This window comes from Phaseolus vulgaris, chromosome 1 (assembly GCF_000499845.2).
Source record: "Phaseolus vulgaris cultivar G19833 chromosome 1, P. vulgaris v2.0, whole genome shotgun sequence".
NCBI classification, from domain to species: Eukaryota; Viridiplantae; Streptophyta; class Magnoliopsida; order Fabales; family Fabaceae; genus Phaseolus; species Phaseolus vulgaris.
Genome location: NC_023759.2, coordinates 46637735 through 46660925, shown reverse-complemented (window position 1 = coordinate 46660925; position 23191 = coordinate 46637735). Strand labels below are relative to the sequence as shown.

Genomic DNA, 23191 nt, shown 5'->3' with positions numbered 1-23191 from the left:
ACTAAAATTTTATTTAATATGTATAATTTTAATTTATTTATTTTTAAATAAAATTTGTTAATTTTTTAAAATAATGGAATAATTTTTAAAAAAAGTAGTTGTATTATTTTGATTGAAAAAACTATGAAAATTAATAATGATGATAAAATTTTAAATATGAGACACTTAAAAATAAACTGGAAACCTTAACCATTAAACCAAAAACCGTAACCATTAAAGAATTTTAATAATTTTTCTTATGAAACTCAACAAAATGTAACAAGCGAATATTCGAAAAATTCTGCTAAATTTAATTTAGTTGTAACTCAATTTAATTTTTGTAATTATTACTTTTTACTTTTATAAATATTTTCTTGGAATTATTAAACTCAAATAATAAACAACATTTATTAAGATAGTTGGCATAATGAAGAATGCTTTAAATAAGATAATTAGATTATTTTAGGTGTGTAATTTATTATTTAATATATTCATTACTTTATATAAATAAGATAAAAAAAAAGTTACTATATTTATTTTTTAAATTAACATATTATGAATTTGAAATATTATTTTTTTTAATTTATTTATATTTGTTCTCACTAAAAAAAATATTTATTAATAATTAATTTGAAGAAAAAAATAATTAATCAGTATAATGACTAAATTAAATATTATTTTATTGATAATTTAAAGTAGTTATACATTCTATTTTATTAAATTTTGATTAAACCTAATCGCACATGGTTGATTTTGAAGTACAAAATACTAACGTGTATAATAACTGATGTCATGAAATTGGTGAGAATCGGTGTTGTGCCATATAGAAAGGCAAGGTAGGCAATGACGTTATGCCTCAACAAATAAATACGAACCATTAATATGTTTCAATTGAAAACTCTAGACCCCAACACACTTCCTCTCTTTTTATAGTTGCTTCTTTCTCATTCCTTTATTTATTTCATTTCGTTATTAATAATTTCGCCCTTAAAAATAAATTTTCAATATTTACAATTGATTTCTATGACTAAAATCAGTCACGATTTATTTTATTTATAATGTTAAAATAAACTTATATTTCCAATGTTTATAATTAATTGTAAATAAAGCGAACTCAGTAAACATTTTATTTATTTATTTATACAAATGAAAATTTTAGCATGGAACTACACATAAGACTCTTTGCATTGAATATTTTCTATAGTATAATAGATTATTTTATCTCTTATGCTGGGATTTGATTTGGCCAATTTATAATATAAAAACATTTTTTTATTTTATAATACATTGAAGATTATAATACTTACTATAGAAGGACTTATCAGGATTTATATATTTAATTTATTGTTAATAAAAATTGGATTAAGTGGGAGAATATTAATTTCACTTAATATAACGTATAAAAAAAGGATTGTGTTGGCCAAATATATCTCCACTCAATTTAAATTATAGTAAAACCCTAAATAACACACGTGCTTCATGCTTTAGGTTATTAAATTTTATTTATTTCTTCTTTGATATATAACAACAACATTCGCAACCTGCTACATATTACTTGCTACCCGCTATCTGCAACCTGTGAACTGCTAAATGCAACCGGCTACATGTAACTTGCAACTTGCTACATGCAACCTGCTACTACAACCTACTACCTGCTACTTGCTACTTGCAATCTGCTACCTACTACCTCCAACCGCTACCTACTAACTACTAATTGTAATCGACTACCTGTAACCTGCAACCTGCTACCTGTAAACTGTTACCTGCAACATGTTACCTCCAACATGTATCATCTAACTTGCAACCTACAACCTGCTACCTGCTACCTCCAATATGCAACCTGCTACCTACTATTTGGTACCTGCTACCTGCAACCTACAACTTGTTACCTGCTACATGTAACCTACAATCTGCTACCTACTACCTGTTATTTGCTACCTGCTACCTGCAACTTGCTAACTGCAACTGGCTACATGTAACTTGCAACTTGCTACATGCAACCTGCAAACTGCTATCTCTTACCTGTTACTTGCTACCTGCTATCTACAACTTGTGAACTGCTAACTGTTAACTGCAACCGGCTACATGTAACTTGCAACTTGCTACATGCAACCTGCAAACTGCTATCTGCTACCTGTTACTTGTTACCTGTTATCTATAACTTGCAAACTGCTAACTGTTAACTGCAACCGGCTACATGTAACTTGCAACTTGCTACATGCAACCTGCTACCTGCAACATGCAACCTGTTACCTGCTACCTGCTACCTACTACCTACTACCTCCAACCTGCTACCTGCTAACTGCAACCGACTACCTGTAACCTGCAACCGACGACCTGCAACCTACTACCTACTACCTGCGACATGCAACCTGCTACCTGTAACCTGTTACCTGCAACCTGTTACCTGTTACTTGTAACTTGCTACCTCCAACATGTATCCTCTAACCTGCAACCTGCTACCTCCAATATGCAACTTGCTACCTACTATTTGCTACCTATTACCTGCAACCTACAACTTGTTACCTTCTATCTGCTACCTGCTACCTCCAATTTGCAACCTGCTACCTCCAATCTGCAACCTGCTACCTACTATTTGCTACCTGCAACCTGCTACCTGTAACCTGCTACCTACAACCTGCTACCTACAACCTGCTACCTACAACCTACTACCTGCTACCTGCAACCTGCTACTTGCAATCTGCAACCTGCAACCTATTACCTGCTACCTGCAACCTGCTACTTGCACCTTCAACCTGCAACCTACAACTTGGTACCTGCAACCTCTTACCGGCAACCTGCTACTTGCAATCTGTAACCTACAACATGTATCCTGTAACTTGCAACACACAACCTGCTACCTACAATTTGCTACCTGCGACCTGCGACCTGCAACCTGCAACCTGCTATCTGTAACCTACTATTTGCTATCTGCTACCTACAACCTGCTACTTGCAACATGCTACCTGTAACCTGCTACCTGCAACTTGCTACTTGCAACCTGTAACCTGCAACCTGCAACATGCAACCTGCAACCTGCTACCTCCAACCTGCAACCTCCAACCTGCTACCTGCAACATATTACCTGCTATCTGGTACTTGATACTTGCACCTTCAACCTGCAACCTTAAACCTGCAACTTGCTACCTGCTACCTGCAACCTGCAACCTGCAACCTACTACCTACTACCTGTAACCTACTATTTGCTACCTGCAACTTGTTACTTGCAACCTGCTACTTGCATCCTGTAACCTGCTACCTCCAATATGCAACTTGCTACCTACTATTTGCTACCTGTTACATGCAACCTACAACTTGTTACCTTCTATCTGCTACCCGCTACCTCCAATCTGTAACCTGTTACCTACTATTTGCTACCTGCAACCTGCAACCTACTACTTGCAACCTGCTACCTGCAACCTACAACCTGCAACTTGGTACATGCAACCTGCAACCTGCTACCTGCTACCTGCAACCTGCAACCTACTACCTGTAACCTGTTACCTGTTACCTACTACCTGCAACCTGCAACTTGCTACCTGCAACCTCTTACCGGCAACCTGCTACCTGTAATCTGTAACCTGCAACATGTATATTGTAACCTGCAACATACAATCTGTTACCTGCTACCTGCAACCTTCAACCTGCAACCTACAACCTACTACCTGCTACCTGTAACCTACTATTTGCAACCTGCTACCTGCTATCTGCAACCTGCAACCTGTTACCTGCTATATGCTACCTGCTACGTGCGCCTTCAACCTGCAACTTGCTACCTACAACCTGCAACCTCGTACCGGCAACCTGCTACCTGCAATCTGTAACCTGAACATGTATCCTGTAACCTGCAACATTCAACCTGCTACCTACAGTCTGCTACCTGCTACCTGCAACAACCTACAACCTACTACCTGCTACATGTAACATACTATTTGCTACCTGCAACCTGCTACCTGCAACCTGCTACTTGTAACCTGCTACCTGCAACCTGCTACCTGTAACCTGCTACCTGCTACCTACAACATGCAATCTGCTACCTGCAACCTGTTACCTACAACCTGCTACCTGCAACTTCCTACCTGCAACCTGCAACCTCGTACCGGTTACCTGCAACATGTATCATGTAACCTGCAACATTCAACCTGCTACCTACAATCTGCTACCTGCGACCTGCAACCTACTACCTGTAACCTACTATTTGCTACCTGTAACATACTATATGCTACCTTCAACCTGCAACCTGCTACTTGTAACCTGCAATCTGCAACCTGCTACCTGTAACCTGCAACTTGGTACCTACTACCTGCTACCTGCAACATGCAACCTGCAACCTGCAACTTGCTACCTGCAACCTGCAACCTGCTACCTGCTACCTGCAACCTGCTACCTGCTACTTGCACCTTCAACCTGCTACCTGCAACCTCTTATTGGCAACCTGCTACCTGCAATCTGTAACCTGCAACATGTATCCTGTAACCTGCAAGATACAATCTGCAACAACATTCACAAACGTGAAGCACGAATAAGAGTAGTCGTAACAACAAAGACAGTGGTTGAAGGTTTGTTGCTCACAAAACTTAATTCCACATACAAATTATCACTATTTTATTCCTACTAGTGTAAGACACGTGACACAAGCTTCTTACACTAGTAAAATATGCTATATTGATGTACGTTAGAAGATATTTAAATTGTTTAAATTACTACCAATAAACATTTTATTTTAAAATATATATTTTTTAATTTTTATAAGTTATAATCAGTTTAGTTTAATCGATTTTATTGAGAAGCAATGCAACTTTTACATATTAAAATAATAGAATAATTTAATTTAATTTTCTAAAATACTTAAATTTTTTTATTCAATTCAAACCTGAATATAATTCAAATATTTTTTTAAGAACCTTCCTTATATATTTTGTACTTATTCATGTTTAATTAAACTTATTTTGTACAACTTTCTATATTAGTGTTGATATAATCTTACACAAACATCAAAGTACAACTTCCTTATTTATTTCATTTCGTTATCAATAATTTCGCCCTTAAAAATAAATTTTCAATATTTACAATTGATTTCTATGACTAAAATCAGTCACGATTTATTTTATTTATAATGTTAAAATAAACTTATATTTCCAATGTTTATAATTAATTGTAAATAGAGCGAACTCAGTAAACATTTTATTTATTTATTTATACAATGAAAATTTTAGCGTGGAACTACACATAAGACTCTTTGCATTGAATATTTTCTATAGTATAATAGATTATTTTATCTCTTATGCTGAGATTTGATTCGGCCAATTTATAATATAAAAACATTTTTTGTTTATTTTATAATACATTGAAGATGATAATACTTACTATCGAAGGACTTATCAGGATTTATATATTTAATTTATTGTTAATAAAAATTGGATTAAGTGGGAGAATATTAATTTCACTTAATATAACGTATAAAAAAGGATTGTGTTGGCCAAATATATCTCCACTCATTTTAACTTTATGAGTAAAATCCTAAACCCTAAATACCACACGTGCTTCATGCTTTAGGTTACTAAATTTTATTTATTTCTTCTTGGATATATAACAACAACATTCGCAACCTGCTACATGTTACTTGCTGCCTGTTATCTGCAATTTGCGAACTGCTAACTGCAACCGACTACATGTAACTTGCAACTTGCTACATGCAACCTGCTACCTACAACCTACAACCTACTACCTGCTACCTGCTACTTGCAATTTGCTACTTACTACCTCCAACATGCTACCTACTAACTGCTAATTGTAACCTGCAACCTGTGTATCCTGTAACCTGTATCCTTTAACCTGCAACCTGCTATGTTACCTCCAACATGTATCATCTAACCTGCAACCTACAACCTGCTACCTGCTACCTCCAATATGCAACATGCTACCTACTATTTGGTACCTACTACCTGCAACCTACAACTTGTTACCTGCTACATACAACCTACAACCTGCTACATACTACCTGTTATCTGCTACCTGCTACCTGCAACTTGCTAACTGCAACCGGCTACATGTAACTTGCAACTTGCTACATGCAACCTGCAAACTGCTATTTGCTACCTGTTACTTGTTACATGTTATCTACAATGTTATCTACAATGTTATCTACAACCTGCGAACTGCTAACTATTAACTGCAACCGGCTACATGTAACTTGCAACTTGCTACATGTAACCTGCAACATGCAACCTGTTACCTGCTACCTGCTACCTACTACCTCCAACCTGTTACCTGCTAACTGCTAACTGCAACCGACTACCTGTAACCTGCAACCTGCTACCTGTAACCTGTTACCTGCAACATGTTACCTGCTACTTGTAACCTGCTACCTCCAACATGTATCCTCTAACCTGCAACCTGCTACCTCCAATATGCAACTTGCTACCTACTATTTGCTACCTATTACCTGCAACCTACAACTTGTTACCTTCTATCTACTACATGCTACCTCTAATCTGCAATCTGCTACCTACTATTTGCTACCTACAACCTCCTACCTGCAACCTGCTACCTGCAACCTACAACCTACAACCTGCTACCTGCAACCTGCAACCTGCAACCTGCAACCTGTTACCTGTTACCTGCTACCTGCAACATACAACCTGCTACCTACAATCTGCTACCTGCGACCTTCAATCTGCAACCTACAACCTACTACCTGCTACCTTTAACCTACTATTTGCTACCTGCAACCTGCAACCTGCTACCTGCTACCTGCAACCTACAACCTGCTACCTGTAACCTGTTACCTGCTATCTGCTACCTGCTACATGCACCTTCAACCTGCAACTTGCTACCTGCAACCTCGTACCAGCAACCTGCTACCTGCAATTTGTAACCTGCAACATTCAACCTGCTACCTGCAACCTGCAACCTACAACCTACTACTTGCAACCTGCTACCTGCTACTTGCAACCTATAACCTGCAACCTGCTACCTGCTACCTGCAACCTGCAACCTGCAACCTGCTACCTGCAACCTGCAACCTGCTACCTGTAACTTGTTACCTGTTACCTGCAACATACAACCTGCTACCTACAATCTGCTACATGCGACCTTCAACCTGCAACCTACAATCTACTACCTGCTACCTATAACCTACTATTTGCTACCTGCAACCTGCAACCTGCTACCTGCAACCTAGAACCTGCTACCTGTAACCTGTTACCTGCTACGTGCTACGTGCACCTGCAACTTGCTACCTGCAACCTCGTACCGGCAACCTGGTACCTGCAACATTCAACCTGCTACCTGCAACCTACAACCTACTACCTGCTACCTGTAACCTACTATTTGCTACCTGCAACCTGCTACTTGTAACCTGCTACCTGCAACCTGCTACCTGCAACCTGCTACCTGCTACTTGCATCTTCAACCTGCAACCTGCAACTTCTTACCGGCAACCTGCTACCTGCAATCTGTAACCTGCAACATGTATCATGTAACCTGCAACATACAACCTGTTACCTACAATTTGTTACCTGTTACCTGTGACCTGCAACCTGCAATCTACAACCTACTACCTGCTACCTGTAATCTACAACCTGCTAATTGCAACCTGCTACCTGTAACCTAGTACTTGCAACCTTGTGGGTTTAGGGTTTATTACAAATCTTGTGGAACGAACTTGGGGTTGAAATCTCAGCCACAACTCAATACACACAATAAAGAATGTATGGTAAAAATTTCAGTTCAAGATACCGAATGAATAAGGCGTAATATGTCTCACACTGAGAGGAAATTAATCTTGCAAATAATCCAATTTTTCATCAAAGAAGTAAACACATTGATATTCGAAATCACTTCCTACGAGACCAAGTTGGCAAGAACATGATCAAATTGGAATACTGCAAATCAGAAGATCAGATTGCAAATATTCTCACTAAGCCATTGAAGATCGATGTTTTCATCAAGTTAAGAGATATGTTAGGCATGAAGATTATTCCAAATCAGAATTAAGAGAGAATGTTGACTATTAATCATAATTAGAATTAGAGAGTTTTAACTTTATGAGTAAAACTCTATAAATACCACACATGCTTCATGCTTTAGGTTACTAAATTTTATTATTTCTTCTTGGATATACAACAACATTCGCAAATGTGAAGCACGAATCAGAGTAGTCGTAATAACAAAGACAGTGGTTGAAGGTTTGTTGCTCACAAAACTTAATTCCACATACAAATTATCACTATTTTATTCCTACTAGTGTAAGACACGTGACACAAGCTTCTTACACTCGTAAAATATGCTATATTGATGTACGTTAGAAGATATTTAAATTGTTTAAATTACTACCAATAAGCATTTTATTTTAAAATATATATTTTTTAATTTTTATAAGTTATAATCAGTTTAGTTTAATCGATTTTATTGAGAAGCAATGCAACTTTTACATATTAAAATAATAGAATAATTTAATTTAATTTTCTAAAATACTTAAATTTTTTATTCAATTCAAACCTGAATATAATTCAAATATTTTTTTAAGAACCTTCCTTATATATTTTGTACTTATTCATGTTTAATTAAACTTATTTTGTACAACTTTCTATATTAGTGTTGATATAATCTTACACAAACATTGTCAATATTAGTATTATTGGTTACATGTTAAAATAAATGAAAAATTATTACAATTAAAAAATAAACAGTATAACATTATTAAAGCGTGTAAATATATTAATTATGTAATAAATTTGTTTTGTTTTGAATGTTAGACCCATAAAAACGTTTGTTTGCAAGAGATATTTTAATGGGGAAAAAATCATTAACAAGGTGTCAACAGTAAAGTATCAGCCATTTCACTGTTTCTTCCTGCACCTAGCACCTCCATATGTTCTTCTACCATTCCATACAAAATAAAATATTTTTATTTTTATTTTTCAGTCACCCACATATTCTAGATTAAATAATCCAAAAGTTAATATCAGATCCAGAAATAACTTGCAGATTATGTAATCCATAATATATTTTTAAAAAATTGTATTCTGGACTATATAATTTAGAAGTCTGGATTTGAGAGTAACTTACAAATTATGTAATCCAGACACGCATTTGAAAAAATGCTTCCAGATTACATAATTCAGAAGCTAATCTAGACTTTTAGATTATGTAATCCAGAAACTAATCATGCATTTGAAAAAACTTCGAAATTACATAATCCAAGAATTAATTACAAATTTAAAAAAAAGACTTTTAAACTACATAATCCAGAATATTATAGAGAAATTTTTGGAAGAACAAAAATTTATGGAGTAAGAAAAGAACATATGACTTTACAAGAAGAAACAGTCGTGCGATTTCTGCACCCCGTGATCTCTTCCTTTCACCCCATGATTTGATTTCTTCCAGCACCTCCGTATTAAATACCAAAATTATTCATTTTTATTTATAATGAGATACAAATTTATACATTAGATAGTACAATTTAGAATACAAAATTTTTGTGTAATTCAAAATGCTTTTTATTATAGATTATATAATTTAAAATATAAATTTTATATTCTCGTATCATCCTATAAAATTTTATACTAGATTTAGCAAATTAGGACATTTTTTTTTTATAATTTTAAATAACAACTTGTACCATTCGATAGTTCAAATCGGATTTAAGGTTGTATACCAAATTGTACAAACATTCTAGATAATCCATATTTTTAATTAAGTTTTTAAAACATTTTTATACTTTTTTTTTTAAAATTTTGGATAATCCATAGTTCATTTGGATGAAGTTTTAGACACCAAAATAAAAAAAATTATATCCAAATTATGATATCTTAGGCTCTTTCTTTACTTCAATGCTGGAAATATATATAAAAAAAAATTAAGTTCTTATAAGTCACTACCATCATAAAACCCAAATCTCTATCACATTAACAAAGAAAATAAGAAATAAAATTGAAAACTATTCCCAAAATTAAGCCCATCAATAACCAGAATAACCAGTAACTAATTTCTGTGAACATTTTCATTTCCTAAAATTTGTACGTTTTATATTTTTCAAAAACTGGATTACCGAACAATCTTTTTCCAGTCTTGTTTATTATTGAAAAAAAAATTACCCTCAAAATTCAGCTCCCTATAAACCAAATCAAATTCTGAGAACATTTTTTTTTTTTTGAATAAAAAACAAATAATCCTTTTCATCTCTTGTTCATTATCGGAAAAAAATACCTCAAAATTCATCTCCCTATAAACCAAATTCTGATAACATTTTTTTTTTCTAATAAATAACAAAGGTGAGAATTTGATACCGTATCCCAACTTCAGTGCTACTTGGGGAATTAAAGGAAAAAAAATTATATTCATGGAAATATTCTCATTACCGTATCACTTGCGGAAAATTATCACCGAAGGTGGGTGAGAATATGAGAAAAGGGTAGATGTGTGGCACAACAAAAAGAGGACATGTGACATTTTGATGGGTGAATTAATAAATCACATAATTTGTAACCAAAATTTTCCTCTGTAAATTGTAACTACAGTTTAAAAATGCCAATGAATCTATACTAATGACAATACAGTTTGGTAAGTTTCTTTCTTTTTTAATGCAAACAAATTCCTTATAATTCTATTATTTATATTCTCAAATAACCATGTCAAAGACACATTCAAATATATCTATCTATATGTATACATAAAACAAAATATGCAGATTTTTTTTAGTCATATTCAAAATTAAAATAAATATTTATAGTGGTTGAATTGAAACACTGAACAAATAGATCTCCTAGTCTATCTATGAAATAATATACAATTACAAGCTCCAAGTTAGTTCAAATTTGTCAAATAAAGCAAAATTAGTACTGACCAAAGCCTAGCCAGTACTTTTGGCTTGACATGCAAGCTGAAAAGAAAAAAATAATGGCTAAGCAAGACACAGAGGAAAGAAAAGTGTTACTTTATATATTGAAATTGACAAATTTAGAAAATATATAACATGTCCAAAATCACTAGTTAGTAAAGGCATACCTAAAGGAAATCCTGGGTAGATTTAAGCTTCCTTCCTAGTTATCCTGCAAGTGAACAAAAGGTAAGATTTAGTGCCAAGGGCCATTGTCTTGAGAAAAATCGGTGTATTGATAAAAGCAAGGATCGATGAAAATAGCATACAAAACAAATTTTTTATATGATCTAAAATAAATTAGACTTCATAACTAAAAATGATTTAAGGGGAACAACAAATGCCAAACTTTACAACATGCATACTAAATAAGGATTGGTAATTTTACCTGAAACAGTATATTCCCAGGGCTTTGGTAATTTCATGAATGACTGATGTGGCAAAGTGCAAGTAAAGTGTCACTGTGTTCATAGAAACAGAATCCTTAAGTAAAACAAAGAGTCATCGGGATAAAGTATACACAAATTATATATTTAATCAACCTCAAGTGTTAGCCAAAACAAAATTTAACTCAAGAACAATACAGCAATGCTGATGTGTCAATTTCTCATGTTTGTAATAGTTTGTTAATACTTGATAGTAATTTCTTAGTGAGATGAGCTTCTTTACGTTACAAGCAAAACAAATAAAAGCCATAATCATAAGACCCAACATCTGATACGAAAAGCATGATAGTCAAACATTGGTGTATGCTACATATTTGTGGTGTCAACTCTTTCTGGTAATTTCAAAATGTATTTTTGCATTGGGAATGTCTGAGGCTTTTGGAGATGGTGAAATCATTTTTTTATCATCTATATAGGGGAAAATATACAAAAAAAATGTCCAAAGACAACCAAAGAATTTATGTTATATGATAAAGTCTACTTAGCCAATTTATGGTGCTCTTCTCTGTCCAGGTTATTGCGTTTTTGTGTTTCCTTGAGAGGATATTTATCCTTTTTTCTATTGTACTTGTTTCTTTCTCTTTAAAAGAATATTTTGCTTTAAAAAGTAATCAATGAACACTCACATGCTAATCTACACCTAGAAAGAGAAACAGAGAGAAATGCAAGCGTGAAAGATATATGATATGATAAAAAGATAGAGAGAAATAACAAGTTTCTTGTGAGTTGTAGGCACTACTATTTAGGTGTCAATGTATATATTCACTTTCCTAACTCCTAATAAAAATGAGAAGTGTCAATATATAACTACTCATTCACTTTCCTAACTCCTAAGAAAAATGAGAAGCAGTTGCACCTGAAAATGCACAGTAACCAAGAAGAACTAGTCTCTCATCTAATAAAGGAACCCTGCAAAAAAAAATACATATATATATATATATATAAATGAGTTTTAGTATCAGAAACAAAAGAATGTGAAAAGCATCTACTAACGAAATTCAGAATGAAAAATCACAGTACATACCCATCATTCAGCCTTGATGCAAGTACATTAGCAATGGCCAATGGGAGATACACGAGGGACTGAATAAGATAAATAATGCTTATATCAATAATGATGACAATCAATCACTGAAATGGAATCATCATCAAAGTGTTTTCTAGCATGTTTTTGTCATTCCACCATTGATAGACAATGACCATTAAGATTAATCTCCAAACAATAATATTAATGTTGTTATACCACTGAATAGATGCTAGATAATCTAAAAATTTAATATGAAAAGTCAATCTAGAAATTTTCCTTTGAAAAATGCGTGAATTAAATTTTATTGTTTGAAAAGATTTGTATTCGAATTTTATTCTTAAATGCTTCAAAGAAAACATCACTGATATGTTTGATGAAGTTTTCCAGTTTTCAACGGATTAAGTTTTCAGCCATTGAGCTTCAGCTCAATTATGTTACTAGATCAAAGATTGATGACTGAGTACCAAATTCAAAACTTGAAAAATAAAGATTTTTGTTGAATAAAAAGGCATTGTTATGAATCAATATTTGATGTTTAGAAACTAAAATTACTCTAATGCCACAAGAAAAATATCATTCCAAATGTGAAAATGGTTTTGGAGGCAAGCAACGACTACTTCCCTTCATCAACAAATCCTGCTAATTTGAACATTATACATACTATAGAAGAAAAATAGTGAACTTGAAAAAAACATCGAACATCCACCCTACCCATCATGTATATTAGACATTCAATCATAAAAACACCAAACTGAAAATATACATATTTTGTCCCCAGTTATACCTCCATGTTAATTCATTACAACTCTTGTTTCAAGTTAAGATTGAATACCAATGTTTTTCTTCAAAGAGAAAATACATATATTGAATGCTGAAAGAGTACAGCAGGGTTGCTGAAATGGTGTTTCGCTTCCATAAAGGAGGCTGCATATGTAAGGCTGATGTTAATCATTCAATGACACAGTTTCGCAATAATCCAGACACTAGGCATAATAATGCTGAACCTAAAGGATATAACAATCTTAAGGGATTGAGACTCGTACTATGTGAGTTTTATAGCTACAGTAAACATAAATGAAAGAGAAGTTTGCTGAAAGCCTGAACAATTTTTGACCCGTGTCATCATTGTGTTTTCACAGTTTTATATTGAGGACAACAGCCAAATCAAGCATCTTAATAAAGTAATTCAGGATATTTAAAACATACCATGCACATCCCAGTTTTTAGACCCTTAGGTTCGTCACATAAATGAGCCAAAATCATCCTCCCCTGCAAATTTAAGCTTCCCTCATAAAAATCAATAATACATGGAGTTGTTTTTAAAAGGAAGATAGAAGCAATATATGTAAAAGGTTCTAGAACACACTGCAAGAAGATGAATTTGTGCTTATTAAGAACATATTTGTTTCAAATCCATCATAAAAACATCCTAATATCTCTATAGTAATTAGAAAAAATATTATTAGAAACTACACATTCATTTCAGCGGCTTTGATTTATTTTTTAAGAAAATGTGATTGTTTAGGGTTTAGATTGTGTTCCTTTTTCTTCCATGGTTTTTTGGTTTGGTCCCCCCATGTTTTGTATTCCTTTCTTTTCTCTTTTATGTTATGTTTCATGTGATAGCAGATAATTAGTGGATTTTGAAATGTCAGCCTAGCTGAGATGTCAAAATTTATAATGATGCCTAGTTGAGATGTCAAAATTCATAATGATGCCTAGCTAGCATGAGTTTTTTTTTTTAAAAAAATACAGCATACTTATTTATGATGGGAAAAGAAAACTGTTTGGCTTATCAAAACTAGATGGTGCATGAATTATTTCTCACATATTGGTAAAGGTTTTCTTGATTCCAATGATAATCGATAAATACAATAAGAAAACGTGATACAAAATATTCAATAACCGTACAAACATTTTTTCCATATTAATTTATTTTCTCTATGGATAGAGTACTTTGTTCTGCAGACTTCTTTTCTTCCATCAAAGAAAAAATAAGTACAAAATCTACTTAGTCTTTTGGATCTAGATCCTTAAAAAATTAGAGTAACCAATTTTCTTTTTTACTTTTGAATATGCTAAAAGATATCATGATGATTCTGTAGATTATTTATATAATTTTATTTGTTATTCAACAATCCCGAAGTTTCTGTTATTTTCATATCTTCCATGACACTAAAATTAAACTAGGTTCTGGTAGATCAAATGAAATTGTAAATATTTAATAAGCCCCCATAACCAAATCAATTAACATTACATTTTGATGGATATCTAGTCCTACACAAATTCTACAGAGAGCCATCAGCCAAGAATAATTACGGTAATAAATGGTAACCAGCTAAAATGCACACCAAAGAAAATAAGGCATAAAACAGCCTGAATGCTGCTATAAGAATTGAAAAGGAAAAAAAACAAGAAAAGCAAACAATTTTTCAAATTTAAACACAACTGTCATACCACAAGGTATCCGAAAGTAAGTCCTGTCCCAATAACAACTAAATGTGGATATCTCCCCATGATGTCTGATGGTGACAAATAATCCCTGCACCAAAAATCACTCAAGTGCTTATAAGTAAAGAATAATAGAATAATATGCATATCTTTCAAACAAATTGGGTACAAAATTGATGCATCTTGAGTTGAGTTTATACCACATAAGCACTCCTCCCACAAGTACAACAAATGGGTAAAGCTGCCCAAGAATGAACACATTAATAAAGCATCCAGATTTTAGAGAAAGAATATCATATGAAAAAAAACATATTACCATTGCCAATGCAAGTGGCATGTTTCCATTCCTTGCCTTCACAACCTTATAAACATTAGTAACACTGTATGGAACAAAAAAATAATGTTGACCATCAAATAAGCTAAATAAACTATGGAAATACAAAGATCATTCTGTACTTAAATTGGTGTAAAATTTTAGCCTATATCATATACGCAGATATTTGTTGGCTAACTTTTATCAGATTCTGGATGATTTAAGGTAATTAATTCTACATTCTCTAAAATAACACCAAATGAACATAACAAGAAAGAAAAATGTCATAATACAAACATGTCTTGAGATTATAGGGTTTCAGGAAGTAAAAAATGAATAATAGGATAATATATTAATGTGGGGTATATTGTGGTAAAAAGCACTTGCCTATTTCTGTGTACAATTGTCATTAGGACAACTCTTATAAATAGATTTCTATAACAACTGTCATTAAGAAATGATAGTTAACCTCTTTCGTCCTTTTTCAGCTTTTCAGTTTTAAACATCGAGTGCATAGTGATTCTTATGGCTGATTCGAACACTAATTCTATGTTATCAAAGATAGCAACAGTTTTTTTTTTAAAGCTAAATCGATTTTACGAATATTTTTCCTTGGTTTTGAAAATGAATGTAAAAAAGTTTCATAATCAAGATAAAAACCATTCCAGCTGCATTCTTTGCTGAACACATTTTTGTTTTGAAAATTGAATTTTAAAACCAGAAACTCAACCACCCAAAGGTTTTGGTGACCAGAATTCTCATATGTAACAGGGTCTCCTAACTTGAAGTATCTAGGCAGTGGAAAGAAAACTAACAGGACAGATCATGTACAATGACACCACTCTAATGCCGTATTGAAATTACAGGATTTGAGAAAAATAGAAGGGTGAATGGACTCAAATTAACATGAGTTTAAATTGGTTTGATGTATTATAAATTTATAATCCCATAAAAAATATAAAGCACTGGTCCCTATTTATAGTAGTAGCACTAGACTTAAAAATTAAAAATCAAGAAACCATTAAAGAAGATAATCTAAGAAACTATAAATTATTCTAAAAGATACAATGTAGGCAGTTATTTTCTATATTCCAACTACTTAGATCTCAGTTTCAGTATATAATAGTTCAACATAAAAGAAAATATCTGAGATATCAGAGTTGGAAAAAATGAACAAATTTTGGGTCAAGAAGAAGGGGGTATTGCACATGCTAACAATGTTGAACCTTAATAATTTTAGTTATACATACTTGCATGTAACTGTCGGTGTAACACCAAAAGCTATCATCAAACACAATATAGCTTTGAATGTTGCGATTCCTGAAAAGCAGTCAAGAAAAATAAAAATCAAGTTACTTATCTGAAACATCAACTTTATATAAACCAACAATCTTTATTATGATAAGCTATACTGGACAAGCAAATGGAACCCACTTTTTGTTATTTGAACCACACAACCTTAACTTTATTACTCCATATTTACGCAAAATGAATAGATATAATTGTGATTGGCTAGCTTCTTATGTCATTCTCAATTGATATGTTTGTACTATTAATCAAAAACTTAACACATGTCATCAACTAAATTATGACAATACAAATATCATAATCTCATTTTAAGAAATTAAAACTATAAACTACATATTATAAATATTATTTTTAGTATTCTCGGATCATCCTATAAAACCTTTGAACCATTTTCTTTTTCTTCTTTGGATTGTCTCTAAGCCCATTCTATCATTGCCACCGGGTTGAATGAGAACCTTGTCCTCGGGGTTTTGTGACAAAAGAAAAATTATGATAAAGTAGAGGCTTCAGTGGATAGGAATGGTTGGAAGTGTGATGGTGGGAAATCTATTACGGAATTCACATGGATTTGGTTGGGAGGTATGTGTTTAAAGAGTCTAGTTAGGCCTATGCAAATGATTTATGCACTTTAGAAAATATGTTTCTTATGACTATTTACCCTACTCCCAAAGCTCATATAACACAAGTAAACATCTGAGCCGATTGTTTCATGTAAAAGACAATCAAATGTATAAAAAGTTCTCTCCAAATGCATGAAAATTCTTCAGCAAAGGAAATACAAAAAATACATTTTAGATGTTACATATGAAACTTGGGACAGCTACAACAACTACCACAAATAGCAACAGAGACAACCTTTTGGTTCAAAACAGAAAGAATACTATATAATGAAGGATGTCTTACCCTCAAGATAAGGAAGCCAACTTAAAAATGGCAAAGACTTTCCAAATGGTTGAGCCCACCACTCAGCACCTGTATGATAAAATAATAATAAGAACAACAACAACAACAACATACAAGGATTCTTATCAAAGTTAGCAGCTGTGTGTGTGAACACAACAAAAGACATACCCACGATAGCAGTGAAAAAGTGACAGATGTATATTATCATAAGACCCTCCGTGGGCCCATTTATAACAGGCAGTATAAGAGTATTGGTGAAATAGCTGCATCCAAAACAACATTTAAAAGAAATCAATATTCCTAGTCTGTCCAACAGCATATATGCAATGTGGTATTAAAATATATAATCATGCCAAATTTCCAAATTTGTGATTTTACACAAGGAAAGATGACAGCTTAAGTATAAGAAAACTTTCATTATAATACAAGAATACAAACAGGACATCGCAAAATCTAACAATATTATATAACATATCATCTATCATATATTAATTGAACATGATAACTTACTGCTCCCAGGTTGCACCATAAAATGTAATTGCAGATATTAACCACCACCAGAATGTACCTCTTCCACACATGGCTGTGCTCCCAAAAGCCAATGCTTCAAACTGAAAACAAGTTATCATATATAACAGTCTTTAATTTAATCTCTTCCAATCACTTAAGAGTAATAGCCAAAACTAAAAGAGACATACTGTACAAGCAAGTGCATCACACCCTGCAAATAAATTTGAAAATATCTTCATTAATAACAAACAGGTAAGCATAATGAAAACAATCGAGTAAAAAATACAAGCAAGAAAATCACCATGATCAAAGAGCTCCCCCAATGGGCTTGAAGAATTTGTACGTCTAGCTTGCTTCCCATCAACCGCATCAAATGTCTAGAGCACACACACAAACATAAGAAAGCAATAAATCAAATCATTATAGCAAATAATGGAAAATTGGCCATGTAGTAAAGATCTTCCATGGATAAACCATATGAATTTGCTTAGTTGTCATGCCTTAGAGAAACAGAACGAGAGAAATTTTATTAATTGTTCATCAACCAATGAAATGAATATTACATGTATTTACAAGTGTTCATGGAACAACTAAACATAGTAAGATATAAATAATCAGAATGGCAATGCGGAAAACATTAAAAAAAGAGTTCCAATTATTGATTGCTTTTTATGGAAATTTCACTGCAATATGAAACAGAAGGTCAGATGTAAACATCTTTCAAAGTCAAGGGTAAAAAATTTCAATAATATCATAATATAAAAGGCTTCAATTTAACCATGAGAGCACCAGGTTTATACATCTAAAAGATTCAGTAATTCAAATCATTTAGACTCGTGAAACAACACCATTATAATCAAGATTCAAGAGATTAGTAGAGGGAGAATATTATGCCCTTCAAGTGAGATAACAATTCAAGGCAACTGATTACCACATAAGTAAAATTCATTTCAGTTGGTCGCCATCAAGGCAGAAAAACAGGGAAAAATAAAGATAGAAACTAAAGTCAAAGAGACTGCAAAGTTGGCAAGTACTGCACTACAAGTATTTAATCCTACCTGGTATAAAAACAGAAGTAGTCCATGAGCAAAATGAACCCATCTTGGAGGAGCTGAGTCCAAATGTGGGGAGTATATCTGCAAAATAAATAGATAAAATTTATGTATAATGTATCTAGGAATTCACTGTTTCAATACAGTTTCACAAAATTGCCTACCTTAACCATGTAAAGAACAATTCCACAAAAGAAATTATCAATAATGCATGAAACTAACTAACAATCTTAAATACGCTTCCTTTTCATATACTGTTTTTAAAAATTGCAAATTTCATTCTATCATTTGACAAAATGACAAAAATAAAGTGAAGCATTGGGAAGCTATAACTGCTATGACTTAATTTTGGAAGTAGGAAGAATAACTGACTCAAGTTCCACTTACATAACCAATCAATGCAGACACTACTAAGAACATAAATCCCATGAGAGTTATCTGCAATCAAGAAATTTATGATTCATCAGTGTCAATTAGAATGCTAAAAACAACAGGTGACGCTACAATAAGAAAGGAGGTAAAGGTGTACCATATTTGGACTGCAAAGATTTGAAGAATGCCAATTCATCAGGATAAATAAAACAAAAAGGTATGAGTTAGTGTATTCAGAACTCAAAAACTAAAATTACAAAAAAAATAAGAGTGATTGATTATGTAGTTATAGCCAGAAATTTCAACATATATTTCAATCAGGAAGAGAACTATTCCCATCCAAATAACCTCCATGTCAGATGATATAAGTGACTAGATGATTTCTATTCCACAGGTCAACGAAAACACTTCTATGTAAATAATATCATTTTGGAATTTTCCCATAGGAAATATGTAAATTCTTGTGATGGTTGTATAAGAAATTTTAAGAGACTAAGTAAATAGAAGAAAAGCAAAAAAACAGACATATATATATGAATCAAAACTAAATTACAAACATAAGAAAAGATTGTGAATGGATATCCTAGGGATAGTGTTAGCCTTGTGCATATCACTCAAACTGACAATGATATTATCAAGCTACAATAACTCTAAAAAAACTATTATTATAATATTTATTTATAACAAAAGTTTCATGACTAAGAAAAACACTCAAACTGCTCAAATGAAGTTCATACTAAGATTTATCCTCCTTGAAGTAAAGAGATGTTTCTATATAAACAAATAATCAAGTCAAAATAAAGAAAGAACTTCGTTTCATTCAAATGATAAAAGTACTCACGGCATCCATAGGGGGAAAAAATTAACAAAGCGGGTCCAAAAGGGTTGCAGTACATATTTGGCCACGTAGGAATGATCTACTCCACTGTATTTATATCTGTGAAGAGCTGCAACACCGTGAGACCCGATATAACCCATTTGTTCTCTGATATAAGTCCAGAATAAGCTTCGAGGATAAGCTAAGCCTCAGCACAACCTGCTGAACTTTGAAAAAGAACAATTAGAACAAATAAATATAGGAATTTGCAAGGTGCCCATTTGAAAATTGACAGAAGATTGAATTTGAAGATCACAAAATCAACTTGAACAAATTTGAAAGGAAATCCAAAATTCAAACTGACTGACGAGAAAAGGCCTGAATTATAAAAGTATTTTACACTGAAATAATACATTTTTTAAAAGATGCCTAAATCAAACACAGAATTGATCTTAAGTATGAGGAAAAAACAATCCCATAACATAAAAGTATGAAAATGAAAAGAAAAAAAATACATACAAGATTCCATGAAAGAAGCAGAATAAAGCGAAAAATTAAACAGTACTTAGCACCAATATTTGAAACAAAGAGCTTAAACTATAATAAGTAATCATCTTAGAAAACCAAGTTTCTGATTATTTATTCAGGCTAGTACCTAAGGCATTCCTTTAGCACACTTAGCAATAACCAGCTTACAATTATGTAAAGTGAACATTGTAATAATTGCTTTGACCACGAAGGTAACACTTGATTAGCTAACTTATTTTGAAAATGAACACAAAATGGTCAAATATTTTTCTGTCAATTGTTATTTTCATTTTTTACCACTTTACATGATGCAACATGTACATTTTGATAGCTCTTACTGTCTCACCTTAGACTATTCGTAGAAAACACGGCTTAAAGAGAGTTCACACTAAATTTAAAAAAAAAAAATTGAAGGACACAGAATGCTCAATTTATAATCATACAAGCAGATTACAGATAGGATGCTATTTTCTTGTTAGTACCAAATCCTATTTTTGTAGTTAAAAATGACATATTATTCAACTTTTGATAATATTTTTACACTCTAATCAAAAGCAGAATTCAATCACTTTATCACACACAAATTACAGTTATTACGGAAAGTCCCTAGGTGAAAAACACATATTCACAGTTTTGTAACATCATTTTTAAGCTTAAATCCCTAAACAATGACCTCCCTTGACAGCTCAACAATATTAGAACACATTAACTAATTTACTTACTTAAACCAATATAAGATATTATCTAAAGTACAAATTATGCTTGCATGTTAATCCAATTCAAATCGGCCAGTGTTGTACATCAAAGCAATCAATATCTATAAAAAAATAAAAACACATCTAATATGATATAAGTTACTGAATTGAAGGTTTCTGCAGGCTTTATTAACACAGTACTCAAACAAATCAGAGCAAGCGTCCTTGTCTATAAAAAATGACTGCACAGAAAAACATGAACTGAAAGCAAAAAGAATACAGTGCAAAGACATACTAACACAAAATTCAGCTCACTAGGAGGAATAAACATAATTGGAATCTTTCAGTTTAGTGCAAACCCACTAATTCTCTTTTCTTTCAAAAGCCTAAACCTACTAACTTCAAAGTAAAAGTGCCCACCAAAAGGAATACACTCAACAACACCAAATTTGCATGATCAAAACAAACCATCCAACTCTCTCAAAAACAAAAACAAAAAGTAAAATGTTCAAAGTCGCAGCAACTAGACAACCCAAATACATGCCATGAACTACAGGATCCAAGCCTAAACCTAAAAACTTAGGCTGAAACCAAATGTGTTATAGCCTCACATGAAATGGAACTCAATCAATACGCCTCTGAAAGCTAAAACCCAAAATCTCCAATATAAGACTCCATCGCTCTTAATACAAAAACACCACTTGGAAACGGAAAACAAACATGAACACTTTCAAGAGCGAGATCAAAAAGGAAACTTTAACCTGATCCAAAAAGGTAAAATCATACAATGATACCCATTTAAAAAAAACATATTTTATATGAAAAAAAAATCTCAATTAACAAATAATTTGTTACAGCATAGGGGATGCTTCGAAATTGATAGGAGGATTTGGAAATGAAAGGGGTGGCAGAAAAGAAAAATGACCTGAGAAAAGAAATGAGAAGGGAAAAACTTCTCCTAAACACATGGAATCATTGAAATGTAAAGCGTGCTCCTTTGTTTGGTTTTCAGACCGTATATTTTTCCAAACATTGTTTCTCTGTTCGCGGACCCGTTTACATTTTTTATTCTTAACTTTTTATTTTTTACAATTTAGACGTGAGATGCTTGTTTCAACTTTCAAGGAAATATTTATTGGATTGTGAGAAAGTTATTAAAAATAATTTCAGTATTTTTTTAGTTTTAGACAACTTATATTCTCTTTTTTTATTTTATAGTTTAGAAAAGTTATATTGTGATGTAATTTTTGGAAATGTACTGTTTAATTATTTCTAACTTTTTCATTTTTAATTATTTAGAATTTAATACGACATACATTCAGAGAAAGTGGATTCCTAATATAGCATATGTTCAGAAAAATAATAGGTATAAATACCTTCCTTACTTAGATTAATATTAATCTAGTATGGTTATTTTAAAAAAAATCAATTTTGTATATATTTTTTAAAATATATTCAAATTGGTCATTTTGTTAAATTTCACCTTAGAGCGTCAAATATTGTTTATGTAACTAAGAGAAGTAATATTGAGTGTTGTGTGAGGTGTGAAGTGGCGTGAATTCATATATTAGTAAAAAATCAATTAGAGGTTAGGGTTTTTTGAATTGCAATTAGGATTTTTTAATTGCAATCGGTGTGACAAACAGTAAATTTATGAGGTGCGATCCCATGAAGTGCAATTGTCTCATGTACAACAATTGTGTGAAGTGCAACTATTGTTGAGCGTGGTGCAGTTTTGTGTTTGCTCCTTTCTAAGGATAGGACTTTTTCACTTACCCTGTGTTTGTTGAATGATTACGGGGTCTTTAAATGTTGTTTAATTCATTGCTTTATTTTATATATTGTATGTTCTATTTTTGATTACTTTGAGAGAACATTTACAAAGTAGTTTATGATGTAGGGTCC

At 32.5% G+C, this 23191-nt stretch overlaps 1 protein-coding gene across 1 annotated transcript; it reads right to left on the bottom strand.

The window, feature by feature from the left end:
• Positions 1-10624: 10624 nt before the first annotated feature.
• Positions 10625-22363, bottom strand: LOC137814771 (choline/ethanolaminephosphotransferase 1-like). Its single transcript, XM_068617672.1, has 20 exons — positions 22212-22363; positions 20088-20282; positions 19404-19413; positions 19262-19312; positions 18881-18958; positions 18124-18199; positions 18011-18033; positions 17823-17923; positions 17481-17575; positions 17313-17381; positions 16352-16421; positions 15105-15168; positions 14989-15029; positions 14795-14879; positions 13544-13606; positions 12335-12393; positions 12167-12219; positions 11253-11325; positions 10993-11036; positions 10625-10867 (listed from the first exon to the last, which is right to left on the bottom strand). Exons 2-19 carry the CDS (start codon positions 20222-20224, stop codon positions 11015-11017), a joined length of 1170 nt encoding a protein of 389 aa, XP_068473773.1. The 5' UTR covers positions 20225-20282; positions 22212-22363; the 3' UTR covers positions 10625-10867; positions 10993-11014.
• Between the last annotated feature and the right edge of the window lie 828 nt (positions 22364-23191).

What these genes read in the sequence shown, in the direction of transcription:
- LOC137814771 (XM_068617672.1), bottom strand. Translation starts at nt 20,224, where the DNA reads ATGGGTTATATCGGGTCTCACGGTGTTGCAGCTCTTCACAGATATAAA. An exon ending in TATGGTGCAACCTGGGAGCA is followed by an intron (nt 17,576 to 17,822) that starts GTAAGTTATCAT and finishes TTTTGGATGCAG; the next exon opens with CTATTTCACCAATACTCTTA. An exon ending in GTGGGAGGAGTGCTTATGTG is followed by an intron (nt 14,880 to 14,988) that starts GTATAAACTCAA and finishes TTTTTGGTGCAG; the next exon opens with GGATTATTTGTCACCATCAG.